Source organism: Coregonus clupeaformis, chromosome 24 (assembly GCF_020615455.1).
Source record: "Coregonus clupeaformis isolate EN_2021a chromosome 24, ASM2061545v1, whole genome shotgun sequence".
Lineage (NCBI taxonomy): Eukaryota > Metazoa > Chordata > Actinopteri > Salmoniformes > Salmonidae > Coregonus > Coregonus clupeaformis.
Window position 1 is genome coordinate 44,099,808 of NC_059215.1, and position 19,050 is coordinate 44,118,857.

At 44.6% G+C, this 19,050-nt stretch overlaps 1 protein-coding gene across 7 annotated transcripts in view; it reads left to right on the plus strand.

The window, feature by feature from the left end:
• The first annotated feature begins 930 nt into the window (after window positions 1-930).
• LOC121537293 (serine/threonine-protein kinase WNK2) overlaps window positions 931-19,050 on the plus strand; it is a 100,788-nt gene continuing 82,668 nt past the window's right edge. For 4 of the 7 annotated variants that reach the window (XM_045207230.1, XM_045207227.1, XM_045207231.1 and 1 more), the window contains exons 1-2: window positions 932-1,268; window positions 2,187-2,987. In XM_045207230.1, the coding sequence (XP_045063165.1) occupies window positions 2,352-2,987 (636 nt within the window). In that variant the 5' untranslated portion in view covers window positions 932-1,268; window positions 2,187-2,351. Of the gene's footprint in view, window positions 1,269-2,186; window positions 2,988-19,050 lie in introns of all 7 variants that reach the window. The other 3 variants (XM_045207226.1, XM_045207229.1, XM_045207228.1) reach the window with 1 other exon arrangement.

The window sequence follows — 19,050 nt, forward strand, 5'->3', positions numbered from 1 at the left end:
GCAGAATACCTAACCACTGTGACTGACACAAACTTAAGGAAAGCTTTGACTATGTACAGACTCAGTGAGCATAGCCTTGCTATTGAGAAAGGCCGCCGTAGGCAGACCTGGCTCTCAAGAGAAGACAGGCTATGTGCACACTGCCCACAAAATGAGGTGGAAACTGAGCTGCACTTCCTAACCTCCTGCCAAATGTACGACCATATTAGAGACACATATTTCCCTCAGATTACAGAGATCCACAAAGAATTCGAAAACAAACCCAATTTTGATAAACTCCCTTATCTACTGGGTGAAATACCACAGTGTGCCATCACAGCAGCAAGATTTGTGACCTGTTGCCACAAGAAAAGGGCAACCAGTGAAGAACAAACACAACTGGAAATACAACCCATATTTATGTTTATTTATTTTCCCATTTGTACTTTAACTATTTGCACATTGTTACAACACTGTATATATACATAATATGACATTTGAAATGTCTTTATTCTTTTGGAACTTCTGAGTGTAATGTTTACTGTTAATATTTATTGTTTATTTTACTTTTGTTTCTATCTACTTCACTTGCTTTGGCAATGTTAACACACGTTTCCCATGCCAATAAAGCACTGACATTGACATTGAATTGAATTGAATTGAATTGAATTGAGAGAGAGAGAGAGAGAGAGAGAGAGAGAGAGAGAGAGAGAGAGAGAGAGAGAGAGAGAGAAGGGCCTAGTCATGGGAAATAGTTAATTTAGCTGTCTTCAATAAAATGCATAGCCCTGTGCCATACAGCTCAAAATAAATAAGAAGTAGCCTAGCCTAGGGTTTTGAACAACTGCCATAGCCTATATGCCTATTTCTTGTGTCTTTTCGGGATACAGTATATTATTTCACTGGTGGGCCAAGCAAATAGCTGGGTCAACACGCCTCCCCTCCTCTGTTGTCACATAGCAGGAGGTCCAGTCGTTACTAGGGGCGTGGAATCAATGTGTAAAAACGGGGACCTCGCAGTTGCATTTATTGTTGCTGATTTATTGTGCGATGGGAAACATGGGCGAGCTATTAACGTTGTCAATTTAATGCTGAGCATATTCACCCGGACAATATGGACATTCAATCAGCATTACAACACTACGTTGAAGATTAATCGCCTCTGAAAGCCGTATGACAGAGACACACTCGCGCCGGTAACCTGCGGAAAGCTCCACCGCATCGGATGAGACTGCCGCTCGTCATTTGGCGGCAGCAGGGCTATATAAGACGCAGGCGAGGGATGCAAGGTTGGTGATAGTCCGTCCGAAATGGCAACAGTTTTCTTGTTTATGATTAATTAGCTACAGCTCGGACGTATGGCGCGAAAATAAGCAATAATGTATAGACCGATAGATAAAAAGCTGCACTCATTTTGCTGTCTCGTTGTTTGTCGGAGCCAGCGTCATCATCAGTCGGCTAGTTAGCATCAGCCAGCTTCCGGTCATTTCTAGATGGGATACAGTTTGTCAAAATGATTATATTTTTTATTTTTGCATTTTAGCTAACCCTAGCCTAACTTTAATCTAATTATCATAACCTGCTGCGTAGTGCGTAATTCTCCTAAACCAACTTTGACAAGCTGTATCCCCAGACAAAACCCAGCATATTCGCCTGCTCAAACGTACTTAACTAAGCAGCTAGAGACAAGCTACCACGAATATCTTTGAATTATTGGAGTGGAAGCTAGTTATTAGCTTTTTTTTAAACGGGTAGCTAGATAAAGTTGTCACTTCATTAACAAGCCCTCGCTGATGTGAATCCTACATTTTATTTAGCCAAATGCTAGCTATATAGCTAGAAAACTGTTAAGGTTATCATTAGCTACTGCTCGACAATAAATGATGTGCACCTGCTAAATCAGTACCTAAATGCTGACGTTTACGTTACGTTAATTAGCTAAATAACTAGCAAACAGGCTACACCTATTCAGCTAGTTTTTAGTGGTAATAACCATTTGTTTTTCCAGTCGTTCTTCCTCTCTGGCATTTTAATTTCTCATAAACTTTGCTTGCTAGCTTTGCTTGTTATGACAAGAAGCAGAAACCAAGCTGGTTTAGCTAGCTAACGTTATATACCATATATGTTGCGAAATACAACTTGCAAGTCCATGCCAATGCTTTCATCCACTCCTTTTAAATCTTTTAACACTCTTTGCTTTCGTTTAGATTGGATGTGCAGACTGACATCGTACCATTTGATACCCCCATGCTGGAGAATTGCGTCACCGGGAGGGCGCTGCAGGTCTTCCGTCCCCACTCCGCCTTAGTGTCGGGAACAACCATATGGCAATCATCATCTGGAAACTTCAGTGATTCAACAGTTAAATCGCCATGGAATCGGGTGCCGAGACCGATGGATTTAAATATCCATCTGTTCCCAATTCACAATGTGATCTCAACATAAATATTTATGAGACCATCAGCGACGGAAACGTCAATAATATGGCCACTTCGACGGTCGTGAGAGGTGGGAGCGACCCTAGTTTGTATCCTCCATCGAATTATCAGCGGATCGTACGTCAAAGATTCATCAGGAGAAGTTTGTGGTTCTCGGACTCGGATGAACAGGCCTTTGAGGTGCCAGAATGTGACAACAGGAGTAAAATCCTCAACATAAACCTGCGCACAATAGTTGACAGGACACGGGGTGCTCAGTCGGGGCCACAGGAGGGCTCCAGCACCGAGAGTCAAGGGGGGCAGAAAGACAGCGCAACAGAGAGCGCCAGCGCTGATGAGAAGGAGAAAGCTGGGGATAAATTGAATGTTGCATCCACCGACGGCAGTAAAAACGCTGTCAGAACAGCCAGCGAGGAGAACGAGGAAGAGGCCGAAATGAAAGCTGTTGCCACATCCCCTGGGGGACGGTTTCTCAAGTTTGATATCGAGCTCGGGAGAGGGTCCTTCAAGACTGTCTATAAAGGTCTGGATACCGACACATGGGTGGAAGTTGCCTGGTGTGAACTTCAGGTAAGATGCAGCACCTTTTTTGACCAGAAAGTGACCTGTGCTCAAAGACTTGACTGCAGTTTATGTTGGGGATAAGAAGGCTTATTCGACCAGCTCAATATTTTTTATAGTGATGTAAAGTTTAATTTAGACAACTGTCAAATGGGAAACAATTATGCTTTTTTCCTATCAAGACTTAAGTCTGATATTTTCCCTAAAGGCCTGTTATGAATGATTTAATGACTATCATCAAATATTAATAGGAATATGAAGTATCAACATGCCTCAAGGCTTTGTCATCTGACCTTTTTACATATCCCAGTTATCAGGCCCAGCGGCAGGATTAACTCCGCAAGGGGGCATCAGAAATGACTAAGGGGACACAACTATTTACGCTTGCTGATAACACAAGATTGATAATAATCGATAGTACAATTACACACAATGTATTTGCAGCCACGCACGGCTGTCTTGCCGCAAGAATACAGGCTACTGCACCACTGTACAAACATGGACAATTCATAACCGGCTTGAGAAATTGCAAGTTATGACAACGCTACACAGCTACATGCACAATACCCATCAATGCAATGCAAAACAGTTGCTAACTACCGTAATAACACTTCCCCATGCCAATACAATGCATTTCCAATCGCGGAAAGCAAACAATAATGTACAATGCACGACCACGACTTATCGGTACAATGCAGCTTGGACGCAGCTACCAAGCTTTCTTCCCAGAAGAGTGCCATACTACGCTGCGTATGATAACAGAGAAATTAGTATTCCATAGCAACGAGTTGTTTATGGCAACACTATAGCTACATCGTTACTCAACCATTGGTCAAGGTCTGCCCACCCTCATCAATGTAATGCAAAGCACCTCTTCTACCATATAAAACAACATTAAAAACAATCCGATTACATTATAAACCAAACATTTCCAATCACATCACAGAAATCAAGCAGTAGACTTGGCAGCAACGGCAATAAAGAAAATCACATCTACGCCTATTTCTGACATTTGCCACGCATTTCCAAAAGCTAGCAAATAACAAAATAATACAAGCCCAGCCAGGCTGCCTGTTCTTACCCAGATTCAAAAGAGTTGCAGCCGCCTTGATGCTGTGTTGAACCTCCTCAGCAGTCTCTCCTTCCACTCCCCACGGAATTTGCTTGTAAGATCCCTCTCAAATGCCAGTTGAATCAGCTGCGCTTTCCTCCTGTGCAACATGCTCCGTCTGTGCTCACTGAATACGTTTTTCAATGTTGAAAAAGAGTTCTCGCAAGTTGCCGTGGATGCTCCAAATGTTAATCCCAGCTTCAATGCCATTATTACAGTAGACATTGCTGTTAGAGGCCTGGAGTATGTATCCAAAATGCTCTGCGTAGTCCATTTTTCTTCTCCAGATCGGGCGATTTCAGTCTAGAATTTGGCATGCGACAGTAAACTCAGCTTCCACAAAGTCTCCTGAGATTAAGTCCAGCAGTGGTTTCGCCTTTTCCACATCCATAAAGGTTTCATTCTCTGGGTGCAAGGCACACAGGGCCTCAACAGGTTGGCTGTTTTGTTCGTTAAATCTTGCTGATATTTCTCCCAGTACAGCATCCAGAGTGCTGAAAAACAGTCTTTTGCACTCCCTCTCATTATCCTCGTCTTGCTGGCCCATTTTGTTGTTTCCACCACATATTCATTCAGATTACTACTCACCACTCTTTGCCGTGTGCTTGGAGCGGGGGTGTCCGTGTGCTTGGAGCGGGGGTGTCCGTGTGCTTGTATTTCTCCCATAACTCATCAGACTCACTGTCACGTCGCAGTTTTTCCATGCAATTGTGTGCGCTGCGGACTACTCGGATGCCAGTGAACAGATCAGTTGCTTCAGCCTGAAGTAACTTGTTAGGGGGGGTTGAGCAGGCTGAGGACTTTGAGGACCATGATGGCAATGAATCTGAAGCTCGTCTTGGAAACAGCTTTCAATAGGCCCACAGCTTCAAGTCGCACCTCTGTACCGTAGGTGCAGGTACTCTCAATTTCTCTGAACAGGTGGATGATGCTGTCCAGAGATTTTATAATGACACTCACCGTGGCTAGATGACCAGTCCATCGCTGCTCAAGCAGCCGTTTCAGTTTCTCTCCCGTAAATTGCGCAGCCACAGTTGGTTTCCTGAGAAACTTGTAAAGGGAATTACACACATTAAAAAAGTCATCCAATGCACCCTCAGAGGACATAGCGTGAGGGGGGAAAAAGTATTTGATCCCCTGCTGATTTTGTACGTTTGCCCACTAACAAAGACATGATCAGTCTATAATTTTAATGGTATGTTTATTTGAACAGTGAGAGTGTTATAAATTGATTTGCATTTTAATGAGGGAAATAAGTATTTGACCCCTCTGCAAAACATGACTTAGTACTTGGTGGCAAACCCTTGTTGGCAATCACAGAGGTCAGACGTGTCTTGTAGTTGGCCACCAGGTTTGCACACATCTCAGGAGGGCCAGTATGAAAATGTATGCACTCACTAACTGTAAGTCGCTCTGGATAAGAGCGTCTGCTAAATGACTTAAATGTAAATGTAATGTAAATGTTTTTTGTCCTACTCCTCTTTGCAGATCTTCTCCAAGTCATTAAGGTTTCGAGGCTGACGTTTGGCAACTAGAACCTTTAGCTCCCTCCACATATTTTCTATGGGATTAAGGTCTGGAGACTGGCTAGGCCACTCCAGGACCTTAATGTGCTTCTTCTTGAGCCACTCCTTTGTTGCCTTGGCCGTGTGTTTTGGGTCATTGTCATGCTGGAATACCCATCCACGACCCATTTTCAATGTCCTGGCTGAGGGAAGGAGGTTCTCACCCAAGATTTGACAGTACATGGCCCCGTCCATCGTCCCTTTGATGCGGTGAAGTTGTCCTGTCCCCTTAGCAGAAAAACACCCCCAAAGCATAATGTTTCCACCTCCATGTTTGACGGTGGGGATGGTGTTCTTGGGGTCATAGGCAGCATTCCTCCTCCTCCAAACACGGCGAGTTGAGTTGATGCCAAAGAGCTCCATTTTGGTCTCATCTGACCACAACACTTTCACCCAGTTCTCCTCTGAATCATTCAGATGTTCATTGGCAAACTTCAGACGGGCCTGTATATGTGCTTTCTTGAGCAAGGGGACCTTGCGGGTGCTGCAGGTTTTCAGTCCTTCACGGCGTAGTGTGTTACCAATTGTTTTCTTGGTGACTATGGTCCCAGCTGCCTTGAGATTATTGACAAGATCCTCCCGTGTAGTTCTGGGCTTTCCTCACCGTTCTCATGATCATTGCAACTCCACAAGGTGAGATCTTGCATGGAGCCCCAGGCCGAGGGAGATGGACAGTTATTTTGTGTTTCTTCCATTTGCGAATAATCGCACCAACTGTTGTCACCTTCTCACCAAGCTGCTTGCCGATGGTCTTGTAGCCCATTCCAGCCTTGTGTAGGTCTACAATCTTGTCCCTGACATCCTTGGAGAGCTCTTTGGTCTTGGCCATGGTGGAGAGTTTGGAATCTGATTGATTGATTGCTTCTGTGGACAGGTGTCTTTTATACAGGTAACAAACTGAGATTAGGAGCACTTTTACCAGACATCACAATGGTCCCATCATTACATTGACTAAGAATCTTCTCGGTGCTAAGGCCAACATTTGTTAGCTCTGACAGGACCAAGTTAGTCAGCGATAAAGCATCACATTCTTTACTCGTTGCCATTGACAGTAGCCGCTCACAAACACAATTGTTTTTGCCCACGTAACGGAGTACAATTGAAATGTTCTCCCACCCGGTTGGGTTTTCAGTCCCATCCACCTTAAGTGTGTACCATGAATCACCTACTTCCTTTACAATTTCCTCTGTGACTACCTCATCATGAGCCCAATTATTGAGATGTGTATTTGGCATTGCTGGGAATTGTGCTTAAGGCACTAGCAAGTTCCTTGTCTTTCCTGAGCGTATAATCTAACATCGCCAGGAGTAGCCTCTCTCCCCTCTTGCATCCAAAGTTTCCCTGAGAGGAAGCTTGTTGACAGTGAGAATTTCCACAATGTCCACAATCGATGACAAATACATACGATTTCTTGCAAGCTGTGCAGAATTCAGAAGTGTTGAAATCTCCGCTCCCTGTGCATTCCTTGCTTGTCTTTCTGTCCAAAGTACCATGGATTTCAAATGTTCTTTGCTTGATGCATGCCTCCCTAGTTGCTCTCAATGGCATGTCGCCAGTTATTATATCCAGTTTGGGTGAATTCCTTATCGGCGTTAGCATTGGAGCCAATGTTACATTTTCCACAAGGATAGCAGAAAGCTGCATTTGCCTTGCAGGAATATTCCAGCCACTCTCTGACTTTGAACCACGCGCTACAAAATGCACATTTTCTCCCACAGTACAGGCTGGTTGGGTAATTTCCCAGACAAACCTGCGCTGGCTCCTCATCACCGAGGTCATCAGGCACTAACGGAGGTGTCGGTGCTTGTAATATCCTGGCGTTGCTGCTGCTAGGTTCGGTCTTGGCGGCTGCAGGCCCCTCCTCGGGTTGGTTACCTCCTATGTCACCAGGCTGCAAGACAGTTGCGCAGGTGCCTTTGCTGCTGGGCTCGGCGGCCTTGGCCTCTGTGGCAGGCTTCTCCCCCTCCCCTACGCTTTCATCCGATGCTGCCGTTGTGCCCTGGCGAAGCCACTTTCTAATATCCATCATGCTATCAGCTACCTACCTAACTGTTAACATTAGCTACATTCTATCCAGCTGCATGGTGAAACATTTATTTTTCGTACTACATAACTTTGAAAGTAAACCTAAACGGTCAAATTGACCCCGCCCTTCTACCGTGAAGGCCAATCAAAAGTTGTTTTTCAACTGGTAAAATGTGTATGATGTACGTATGATGCGTGCAAGGGAGTTGCATGAATGAAGCATACACAACAAATCGGTTGGGCATGACGGAGGGGGCAGATTGTGGGACAGAATAGGGATACAAAACTGAGGGGGCACAATATTCCAACTAAGGGGGCATTGCCCACTTTTGCACCCTCGTGGCGCCGGGCCTGCCAGTTATCTCTCGGTATGTGTGTGGGTCCTCCTTGATCTCTCTGATGGGTGTCATACTGGACTGGTCAGTTTCCATTAATGATTTCCATTAGAGGGCTGATGCACGATGGCGCTCACAGGAAGTCCTCTCTCCTATGCAGTCAGCGAGCGTTCACACTACATGACAGCGTAATGGTGATGTCTACGGGGAGCTGTCAATCATTTAGACTACTATAGGGAATCCAGTAAGTTGTAAATGGGTTTCCACTCAATTTGAAATGGTTTACAGAGGCCTATAGGGTTGGCAAGCATTTGTCACTGCCATTGACCGCCTATGTAGGTTAGGCTACTAATGCAGTGCATTTGGAAAGTATTCAGACCCCTTCACGTTTTCCACATTTTTTACGTTACAGCCTTATTCTAAAATTGATTAAATAGTTGTTTTCCCTCATCAATCTACACACAATACCCCATAATGACAAAGCAAAAACAGTTTTTTTTTAAATGTTTGCAAAACCATTTTGGGGGGGGGGGAAATATCGCATTTACATAAGTATTCAGACCATTTACTCAGTACTTTGTTGAAGCACCATTGGCAGCGATTACAGCCTCAAGTCTTCTCCTGGGTATGACGCTACAAGCTTGGCACATCTGTATTTGGGGAGTTTCTCCCATTCTTCTCAGCAGATCCTCTCAAGCTCTGTCAGGTTGAATGGGGAGTGTAGCTGCACAGCTATTTTCAGGTCTCTCCAGAGATGTCCGGGCTCTGGCAGGGCCACTCAAGGACATTCCGAGACTAGTTCCGAAGCCACTCCTGCGTTGTCTTGGCTGTGTGCTTAGGGTCGTTGTCCTGTTGGAAGGTGAACCTTCACCCCAGTCTGAGGTCATGACCGCTCTGGAGCTGGTTTTCATCAAGGATCTCTCTGTACTTTGCTCTGTTAATCCTGACTAGTCTCCCAGTCCCTGCCGCTGAAAAACATCCCCACAGCATGATGCTGCCACCACCATGCTTCACCGTAGAGATGGTGCCAGGTTTCCTCAGGCCAAAAAGTATTGGTTTCATCAGACCAAGGAATCTTGTTTCTCATGGTCTGAGAGTCTTTAAAGTGCATTTTGGCAAACTCCAAGCGGGCTGTCGTGCCTTTTACTGAGGAGTGGCTTCTGTCTGGCCATTCTACCATAAAGGCCTGATTTGGTGGAGTGCTGCAGAGATGGTTGGCCTTCTGGAAGGTTCTCCCATCTCCACAGAGGAACTCTAGAGCTCTGTCACAGTGACCATCGGGTTCTTGGTCACCTCCCTGACCAAGGCCCTTCTCCCCTGATTGCTCAGTTTGGCCGGGCGGCCAGCTCTAGGAAGAGTCTTGGTGGTTCCAAACTTCTTCCATTTATGAATGATGGAGGCCACTGTGTTCTTGGGGACCTTCAATGCTGCAGAATGTTTTGGTACCCTTCCCCAGATCTGTGCCTCAACACAATCCTGTCTCGGAGCTCTATGGACAATTCCTTCGACCTCATGGCTTGGTTTTTGCTCTGACATGCACTGTCAACTGTGGGACCTTATAGAGACAGGTGTGTGCCCTTCCAAATCATGTCCAATCAATTGAATGTACCATCATGTCCAATCAAGTTGTAGAAACATCTCAAGGATGATCAATGGAAACAGGATGCACCGGAGCTCAAGTCTCATAGCAAAGGGTCTGAATACCTATGTAAATAAGGTATTTCTGTTTTTTGCAAATATTCCAAAAGCCTGTTTTCGCTTTGTCATTCTGGGGTATTGTGTGTGTAGGTTGATGAGGAGAACAATATATTTTTTATCAATTTTAGAATAAGGCTGTAACGTAACAAAATGTGGAAAAAGTGAAGGGGTCGGAATACTTTCCGAATGCACTGTAGGTCAGCAATTTTGAGTTATCCTACTCTTAATCCCTCTTTGTTTCAGTAAGAACCTAACTGCTCTAAGTGTGTTAGACACTGGAAAATCACAATTTTAGACCACGCATGGGTATTAACTAATTATTTCCAACCTCCAAAGTCTGCAGCACAGGATTATCACTCTCTCTCTCCCAGGAAGCTTAGGCTTAAATGAACGACAGTCAGTAAGCATGACTAGGCTCCTCATGGACCTAGTCTCATTAGTGCAGACACAAACAAACCCATATGACAATACATAGGCTATCCAGCACACAGGCACATATGTGATGACTGTCATACAACATTAACAAATAACAATTCCCGGACCTTTTCACAATATTGGGCTATAGCAGTCAGACAGTATAGTTTAGGGCAGGGTGTCTGTTTTGACCCAGCAGTAGGACAGTGGGTCGTGAGAAGTAAAGGCCCCCACTGTGCAACAGGAGGGCTGCTGACAGGAAGCAGCTGAATCTTGCTGATGCATGCTGGGAGCGGTGTGGTGGCCCTGTGGTCTCGATAAAGCTCTGTCAGCTGAGGGTTCCGCGGCTGCCTGTTAGGTCACTGTGTCTGTGTGTGAGAGAGCGAGAGAGAAGATGAAATGATGTTGCTTGCTTACCTCATGGGTGGCCTAGCGGTTAGAGCGTTGGGCCAGTAACAGAAAGGTCACTGGTTCGAAATACCTGAGCCGACAAGGTGAAAAATCTGTCTGTGCCCTTGAGCAAGGATTTGCTCCTGGGGCGTAATACTACTATGGCAGGCTGACCCTATAAAACAACACATTTCACTGCACCTGTCTGGCGTATGTGACCATAAAACATAATTTTTTAATGAAAAGTTATTGCAGGTGTATGTCTCCCTCCTATTCAGAGAGAGTATGTTCAGCACTGTTCAAGTGATGTCATGATGACATGCTTGGAGCTGAGAGAGACAGATTAATATTTTCACAGGGATGATGTCATGTACGTGATAATGGAATCCCAATATCTCCTTCAGGAGAGGATGTGGAACAGGGAATCATTCATTCTATAGCCTACTTAACCCACAGCACGTGCAAACACTCCCTCTAGTGGACAGTAGTTTGCTTTAATAACAATCACCACTCAACATGCCATTTTCCAACGACCATTTTCGTCCCATTGCTCTCGATGTAGGCCTATTGTACTGTAGATTTTAACGGTATAAAAAAAAAAGTATGCACTCTCAACTGTAAGTCGCTCTGGATAAGAGCGTCTGCTAAATGACTAAAATGTAAATGTAAAACAGATTGTTCCTCACAAATGGCATGGTTGACAGAAAGGCTGCCTTGATCAATGGTTTCCACCAGAATGCTGATGCTACCTGATTCTTCCCTAGCCCCATCGATTGAGTCACATGTTGGTGCATGTTTAGTGATTATTAACCAACCCGATAGTGGTCTACAAGTGGTCAGGTGTAACTCCCTGTGGTTTTGGTAACTGTTCAGGTCGTAGAGTGGACTGGCTCCTTATATTCCACTGTGAATTTGACAACATAGCAGCCTTTCAGTTGGCGCTTCAGTCACCATACTTTGGACGTTGTTGTACCTCTGGCCAACACAGGCTTTGCTCATTGTTATTATGATTCTGCCATCATGGATGTCTGGAATTCATAGGATTAGCTATGAGATTTGACATGCATCCTATTCATAGGTTGCACCTCCTTCACTCGGTCGCGTCATGCCATTGTTATGAACCTTCTCTAGCTGCCCTCTGCCGGCAGCGCCATAGTGTTGCCCTAAAGTGGTGATAAACCCAGTCATTCTGGATGGAGGCTAACTACTATTTTGTCTAAATTACACCATAGAGCCTGGAAATACGATGACATTGCTAAAGTAGTCAAATATTTAGTAGGAAACCACTTTGCCAGAATTATCATGTTGTCAAATTTTACTTTAGACAGATGGCAATGTTGTCATTAGCTAGCAAAGTTTGTCAAAAATAGCTAGCAATGCTAACATTAGCTAGCTAAAATTCGGTGGCCTCCCCTCAAGCTTAGCTAGCTAGCTAACGTTATACTGCATCTAAAGTCAATCCGGTGATATTAAAATGATGACAAAAGGTTTTCCTCCTAATTATTTGCCTCCTTCTGAATGTCATATTATTTCCAAGCTACTGTAATGCACTTTTGATTAAATCTTCATCAGCGCTCATTGATGATGCATTGAGTAGAATGCTCATTCAGGCATCATTCCAAAACGAACGTTCAAAAAAATATTGTGACGAAACATGCAACCCATGAATGCATGTGTGTGTGTGTTTCTGTGTGTAATTTAATTACATCTAGGGCTGTAACGGTCATAGCATTTTGGATGATGGTAATTGGCCAGCCAAATGACCAGTCTCCATAATAATAATTTAAAATAATATATACTTACATACATACAGTACCAGTAAAAAGTTTGCACACACCTACTCATTCAAGGGTTTTTATTTTTATTTTTACTATTTTCTACATTGTAGAATAATAGTGAAGACATCAAAACTATGAAATAACACATATGGAATTTTACATTTATACATTTACGTCATTTAGCAGACGCTCTTATCCAGAGCGACTTACAAATAGGTGCATTCACCTTATAGCCAGTGGGATAACCACTTTACAATGTATTATATATATTTTTTATATATATATATATATATATTTTTTTTTTTTTTTTGGGGGGTAGAAGGATTACTTTATCCTATCCCAGGTATTCCTTAAAGAGGTGGGGTTTCAAATGTCTCCGGAAGGTGGTGAGTGACTCCGCTGTCCTGGCGTCATGAGGGAGCTTGTTCCACCATTGGGGTGCCAGGGCAGCGAACAGTTTTGACTGGGCTGAGCGGGAACTATGCTTCCGCAGAGGTAGGGGAGCCAGCAGGCCAGAGGTGGATGAACGCAGTGCCCTCGTTTGGGTGTAGGGACTGATCAGAGCCTGAAGGTACGGAGGTGCCGTTCCCCTCACAGCTCCGTAGGTAAGCACCATGGTCTTGTAGCAGATGCGAGCTTCAACTGGAAGCCAGTGGAGTGTGCGGAGGAGCGGGGTGACGTGAGCGAACTTGGGAAGGTTGAACACCAGACGGGCTACGGCATTCTGGATGAGTTGTAGGGGTTTAATGGCACAGGCAGGGAGCCCAGCCAACAGCGAGTTGCAGTAATCCAGACGGGAGATGACAAGTGCCTGGATTAGGACCTGTGCCGCTTCCTGTGTAAGGCAGGGTCGTACTCTCCGAATGTTGTAGAGCATGAACCTACAGGATCGGGTCACCGCCTTGATGTTAGCGGAGAACGACAGGGTGTTGTCCAGGGTCACGCCAAGGCTCTTCGCACTCTGGGAGGAGGACACAACGGAGTTGTCAACCGTGATGGCGAGATCATGGAACAGGCAGTCCTTCCCCGGGAGGAAGAGCAGCTCCGTCTTGCCAAGGTTCAGCTTGAGAGAGATAGCAAGAGAGTTGGCTAAAGACGGCACGCTCAATAGTTTTGGAGAGAAAAGAAAGGAGGGATACTGGTCTGTAGTTGTTGACATCAGAGGGATCGAGTGTTGGTTTTTTGAGAAGGGGTGCAACTCTCGCTCTCTTGAAGATGGAAGGGACATAGCCAGCGGTCAAGGATGAGTTGATCAGCGAGGTGAGGTAAGGGAGAAGGTCACCGGAGATGGTCTGGAGAAGAGAGGAGGGGATAGGGTCAAGTGGGCAGGTTGTTGGGAGAATGTGGCAAAGAGCTTCCTAGGGTTAGAGGCAGATGCTTGGAATCATGTAGTAACCCAAAAAGTGTTAAACAAAGCAAAATATATTTTAGATTCCTCAAAGTAGGCACCCTTTGCCTTGGTGAGGATCTGTAGAGCTTGAGAGGATCTGCAGAGAAGAATGGGAGAAATTCCCCAAATATAGGTGTGCCAAGCTTGTAGTGTCATGCCCAAGGCTGTAATCGCTGCAAAAAGTGCTTCAACAAAGTACTGAGTAAAGGGTCTGAATACTTATGTAAATGTAATATTTAAGTTTCTTATATTTAATAAATTTGCAAAAGTTTCTAAACCTGTTTTTGCTTTTTCATTATGGGGTATTGTGTGTAGATTGATGAGGGGGAAAAAACGATGTAATCCATTTAAAAATAAGGCTGTAAAGTAACAATGTGGAATAAGTCCAGGGGTCTGAATACTTTCCGAATGCACTGTATGTATGTACAGTATCTCACAAAAGTGAGTACACCCCTCACATTTTTGTAAATATTTGAGTATATCTTTTCATGTGACAACACTGAAGAAATGACACTTTGCTACAATGTAAAGTAGTGAGGGTACAGCTTGTATAACAGTGTAAATTTGCTGTCCCCTCAAAATAACTCAACACACAGCCATTCATGTCTAAACCGCTGGCAACAAAAGTGAGCGCACCCCTAAGTGAAAATGTCCAAATTGGGCCCAATTAGCCATTTTCCCTCCCCGGTGTCATGTGACTCGTTAGTGTTACAAGGTCTCAGGTGTGAATGGGGAGCAGGTGTGTTAAATTTGGTGTCATCGCTCTCACACACCCTCATACTGGTCACTGGAAGTTCAACATGGCACCTCATGGCAAAGAACTCTGAAACTGAGCTGCAGCACGGTGGCCAAGACCATACAGTGGTTTAACAGGACCAGTTCCACTCAGAACAGGCCTCGCCATGGTCGACCAAAGAAGTTGAGTGCACGTGCTCAGCGTCATATCCAGAGGTTGTCTTTGGGAAATAGACGTATGAGTGCTGCCAGCATTGCTGCAGAGGTTGAAGGGGCCCAGTCTCCCTTCGGCCGCAGGGCAGTATTCCAACATGATAACGACCCCAAACACACCTCCAAGACGACCACTGCCTTGCTAAAGAAGCTGAGGGTAAAGGTGATGGACTGGCCAAGCATGTCTCCAGACCTAAACCCTATTGAGCATCTGTGGGGCATCCTCAAACGGAAGGTGGAGGAGTGCAAGGTCTCTAACATCCACCAGCTCCGTGATGTCGTCATGTAGGAGTGGAAGAGGACTCCAGTGGCAACCTGTGAAGCTCTGGTGAACTCCATGCCCAAGAGGGTTAAGGCAGTGCTGGAAAATTATGGTGGCCACACAAAATATTGACACTTTGGGCCCAATTTGGACATTTTCACTTAGGGGTGTACCAGCCGTTTAGACATTAATGGCTGTGTGTTGTGTTATTTTGAGGGGACAGCAAATTTACACTGTTATACAAGCTGTACCCTCACTACTTTGTAGCAAAGTGTCATTTCTTCATTGTTGTCACATGAAAAGATATATTCAAATATTTACGAAAATGTGAGGGGTGTACTCACTTTTGTGAGATACTGTATGTATACATACATACATACATACAGTGGCTTGCGAAAATATTCACCCCCCTTGGCATTTTTCCAATTTTGTTGCCTTACAACCTGGAATTAAAATAGATTTTTTTAATCGTTTGATTTACACAACATGCCTAAAACTTTGAAGATGCAAAATATTTTCTATTATGAAACAAACAAGAAATAAGACAAAAAAACAGAACTTGAGCGTGCATAACTATTCAACCACCCCCGTCCCAGTCTCAAATCTCTGGAAGACTGAAATACGTTTCCCTCAAGAATTTCCCTGTATTTAGCGGCATCCATCATTCCTTCAATTCTGACCAGTTTCCCAGTCCCTGCCAATGAAAAACATCCCCACAGCAGCACCATGAGTTGAGAGGTGTTGGGTTTGCGCCAGACATAGCGTTTTTTCCTTGATGGCAAAAAAGCTCAATTTTAGTCTCATCTGACCAGAGTACCTTCTTCCATATGTTTGGGGAGTCTCCCACATGGCTTTTGGCGAACACCAAACGTGTTTGCTTATTTTTTTCTTTAAGCAATGGATTTTTTCTGGCCACGCTTCCATAAAGCCCAGCTCTGTGGAGTGTACGGCTTAAAGTGGTCCTATGGACAGATACTCCAATCTCCACTGTAGAGCTTTGCAGCTCCTTCAGGGTTATCTTTGGTCTCTTTGTTGCCTCTGATTAATGCCCTCCTTGCCTGGTCCGTGAGTTTTGGTGGGCAGCCCTCTTGACAGGTTTGTTGTGGTGCCATATTCTTTCCATTTTTTAATAATGGATTTAATGGTGCTCCGTGGGATGTTCAAAGTTTCTGATATTTTTTTATAACCCAACCCTGATCTGTACTTCTCCACAACTTTGTCCCTGACCTGTTTGGAGAGCCCCTTGGTCTTCATGGTACTGCTTGCTTGGTGGTGCCCCTTGCTTAGTGGTGTTGCAGACTCTGGGGCCTTTCAGAACAGTTGTGTGTGTGTATATATACTGAGATCATGTGACTGATCATGTGAGACTTAGATTGCACACAGGTGAACGTTATTTAACTAATTATGTGACTTCTGAAGGTAATTTGTTGCACCAGATCTTATTTAGGGGCTTCATAGCAAAGGGGGTGAATACATACAGTTGAAGTCGGAAGTTTACATACACTTAGGTTGGAGTCACTCCACAAACTATAGTTTTGGCAAGTCGGTTAGGACATCTACTTTGTGCATAACACTGTTTGGTCATAATGACCATCGTTTTGTTAGGTGGAAAAGGGGGGTAGCTGCATCATGCTGTGGGGGTGCTTTGCTGCAGGAAGGACGGCAAAATAGATGGCATCATGAGGAAGGAAAAGTATGTGGATATATTGAAGCAACATCTCAAGACATCAGTCAGGAAGTTAAAGCTTGGTCGCAAATGGGTCTTCCAAATGGACAATGACCCCAAGCATACTTCCAAAGTTGTGGCAAAATGGCTTAAGGACAACAAAGTCAAGGTATTGGAGTGGCCATCACAAAGCCCTGACCTCAATCCTATAGAACATTTGTGGGCAGAACTGAAAAAGCATGTGCGAGCAAGGAGGCCTACAAACCTGATTCAGTTACACCAGCTCTGTCAAGAGGAATGGGCCAAAATTCACCCAACTCATTGTGGGAAGCTTGTGGAAAGCTACCCGAAACGTTTGACCCAAGTTAAACAATTTAAAGGCAATGCTACCAAATACTAATTGATTGTATGTAAACTTCTGACCCACTGGGAATGTGATGAAAGAAATAAAAGCTGAAATAAATCATTCTCTCTACTATTATTCTGACATTTCACATTCTTAAAATAAAGTGGTGATCCTAATTGACTAATGAATGCAAATTAATTACTTAAAAATCATACAATGTGATTTTATTTTTATTTTTTTTATTCCGTCTCTCACAGTTGAAGTGTACCTATGATTTAAAAATTACAGACCTCTACATGCTTTGTAAGTCGGCAGTGTATCAAATCGGCAGTGTATCATACTTGTTCTCCCCACTGTGTGTGTGTGTGTGTGTGTGTGTGTGTGTGTGTGTGTATGTGTGTATATATATACACTGCTCAAAAAAATAAAGGGAACACTTAAACAACACAATGTAACTCCAAGTCAATCACACTTCTGTGAAATCAAACTGTCCACTTAGGAAGCAACACTGATTGACAATACATTTCACATGCTGTTGTGCAAATGGAATAGACAACAGTTGGAAATTATAGGCAATTAGCAAGACACCCCCAATAAAGGACTGGTTTTGCAGGTGGTGACCACAGACCACTTCTCAGTTCCTATGCTTCCTGGCTGATGTTTTGGTCACTTTTGAATGCTGGCGGTGCTTTCACTCTAGTGGTAGCATGAGACGGAGTCTACAACCCACACAAGTGGCTCAGGTAGTGCAGCTCATCCAGGATGGCACATCAATGCGAGCTGTGGCAAGAAGGTTTGCTGTGTCTGTCAGCGTAGTGTCCAGAGCATGGAGACACTACCAGGAGACAGGCCAGTACATCAGGAGACGTGGACGAGGCCGTAGGAGGGCAACAACCCAGCAGCAGGACTGCTACCTCTGCCTTTGTGCAAGGAGGAGCAGGAGGAGCACTGCCAGAGCCCTGCAAAATGACCTCCAGCAGGCCACAAATGTGCATGTGTCTGCTCAAACGGTCAGAAACAGACTCCATGAGAGCCCGACGTCCACAGGTGGGGGTTGTGCTTACAGCCCAACACCGTGCAGGACGTTTGGCATTTGCCAGAGAACACCAAGATTGGCAAATTCGCCACTGGCGCCCTGTGCTCTTCACAGATGAAAGCAGGTTCACACTGAGCACATGTGACAGAGTCTGGAGACGCCGTGGAGAACGTTCTGCTGCCTGCAACATCCTCCAACATGACCGGTTTGGCGGTGGGTCAGTCATGGTGTGGGGTGGCATTTCTTTGAGGGGCCGCACAGCCCTCCATGTGCTCGCCAGAGGTAGCCTGACTGCCATTAGGTACCGAGATGAGATCCTCAGACCCCTTGTGAGACCATATGCTGGTGCAGTTGGCCTTGGGTTCCTCCTAATGCAAGACAATGCTAGACCTCATGTGGCTGGAGTGTGTCAGCAGTTCCTGCAAGAGGAAGGCATTGATGCTATGGACTGGCCCGCCCGTTCCCCAGACCTGAATCCAATTGAGCACATCTGGGACATCATGTCTCGCTCCATCCACCAACGCCACATTGCACCACAGACTGTCCAGGAGTTGGCGGATGCTTTAGTCCAGGTCTGGGAGGAGATCCCTCAGGAGACCATCCGCCACCTCATCAGGAGCATGCCCAGGCGTTGTAGGGAGGTCAAACAGGCACGTGGAGGCCACACACACTACTGAGCCTCATTTTGACTTGTTTTAAGGACATTACATCAAAGTTGGATCAGCCTGTAGTGTGGTTTTCCACTTTAATTTTGAGGGTGACTCCAAATCCAGACCTCCATGGGTTGATAAATTTGATTTCCATTGATAATTTTTGTGTGATTTTGTTGTCAGCACATTCAACTATGTAAAGAAAAAAGTATTTAATAAGATTATATCATTCATTCAGATCTAGGATGTGTTATTTTAGTGTTCCCTTTATTTTTTTGAGCAGTGTATATTTATTCATTCCCAGTGGGTCAGACATTTACATACATTCAATTAGTATTTGGTAGCATTGCCTTTAAATTGTTATTTATATATACACACGCACACAGTACCAGTCAAAGCTTTGGACACACCTACTCATTCAAGGGTTTTCTATATTTTTACTATTTTCTACATTGTAG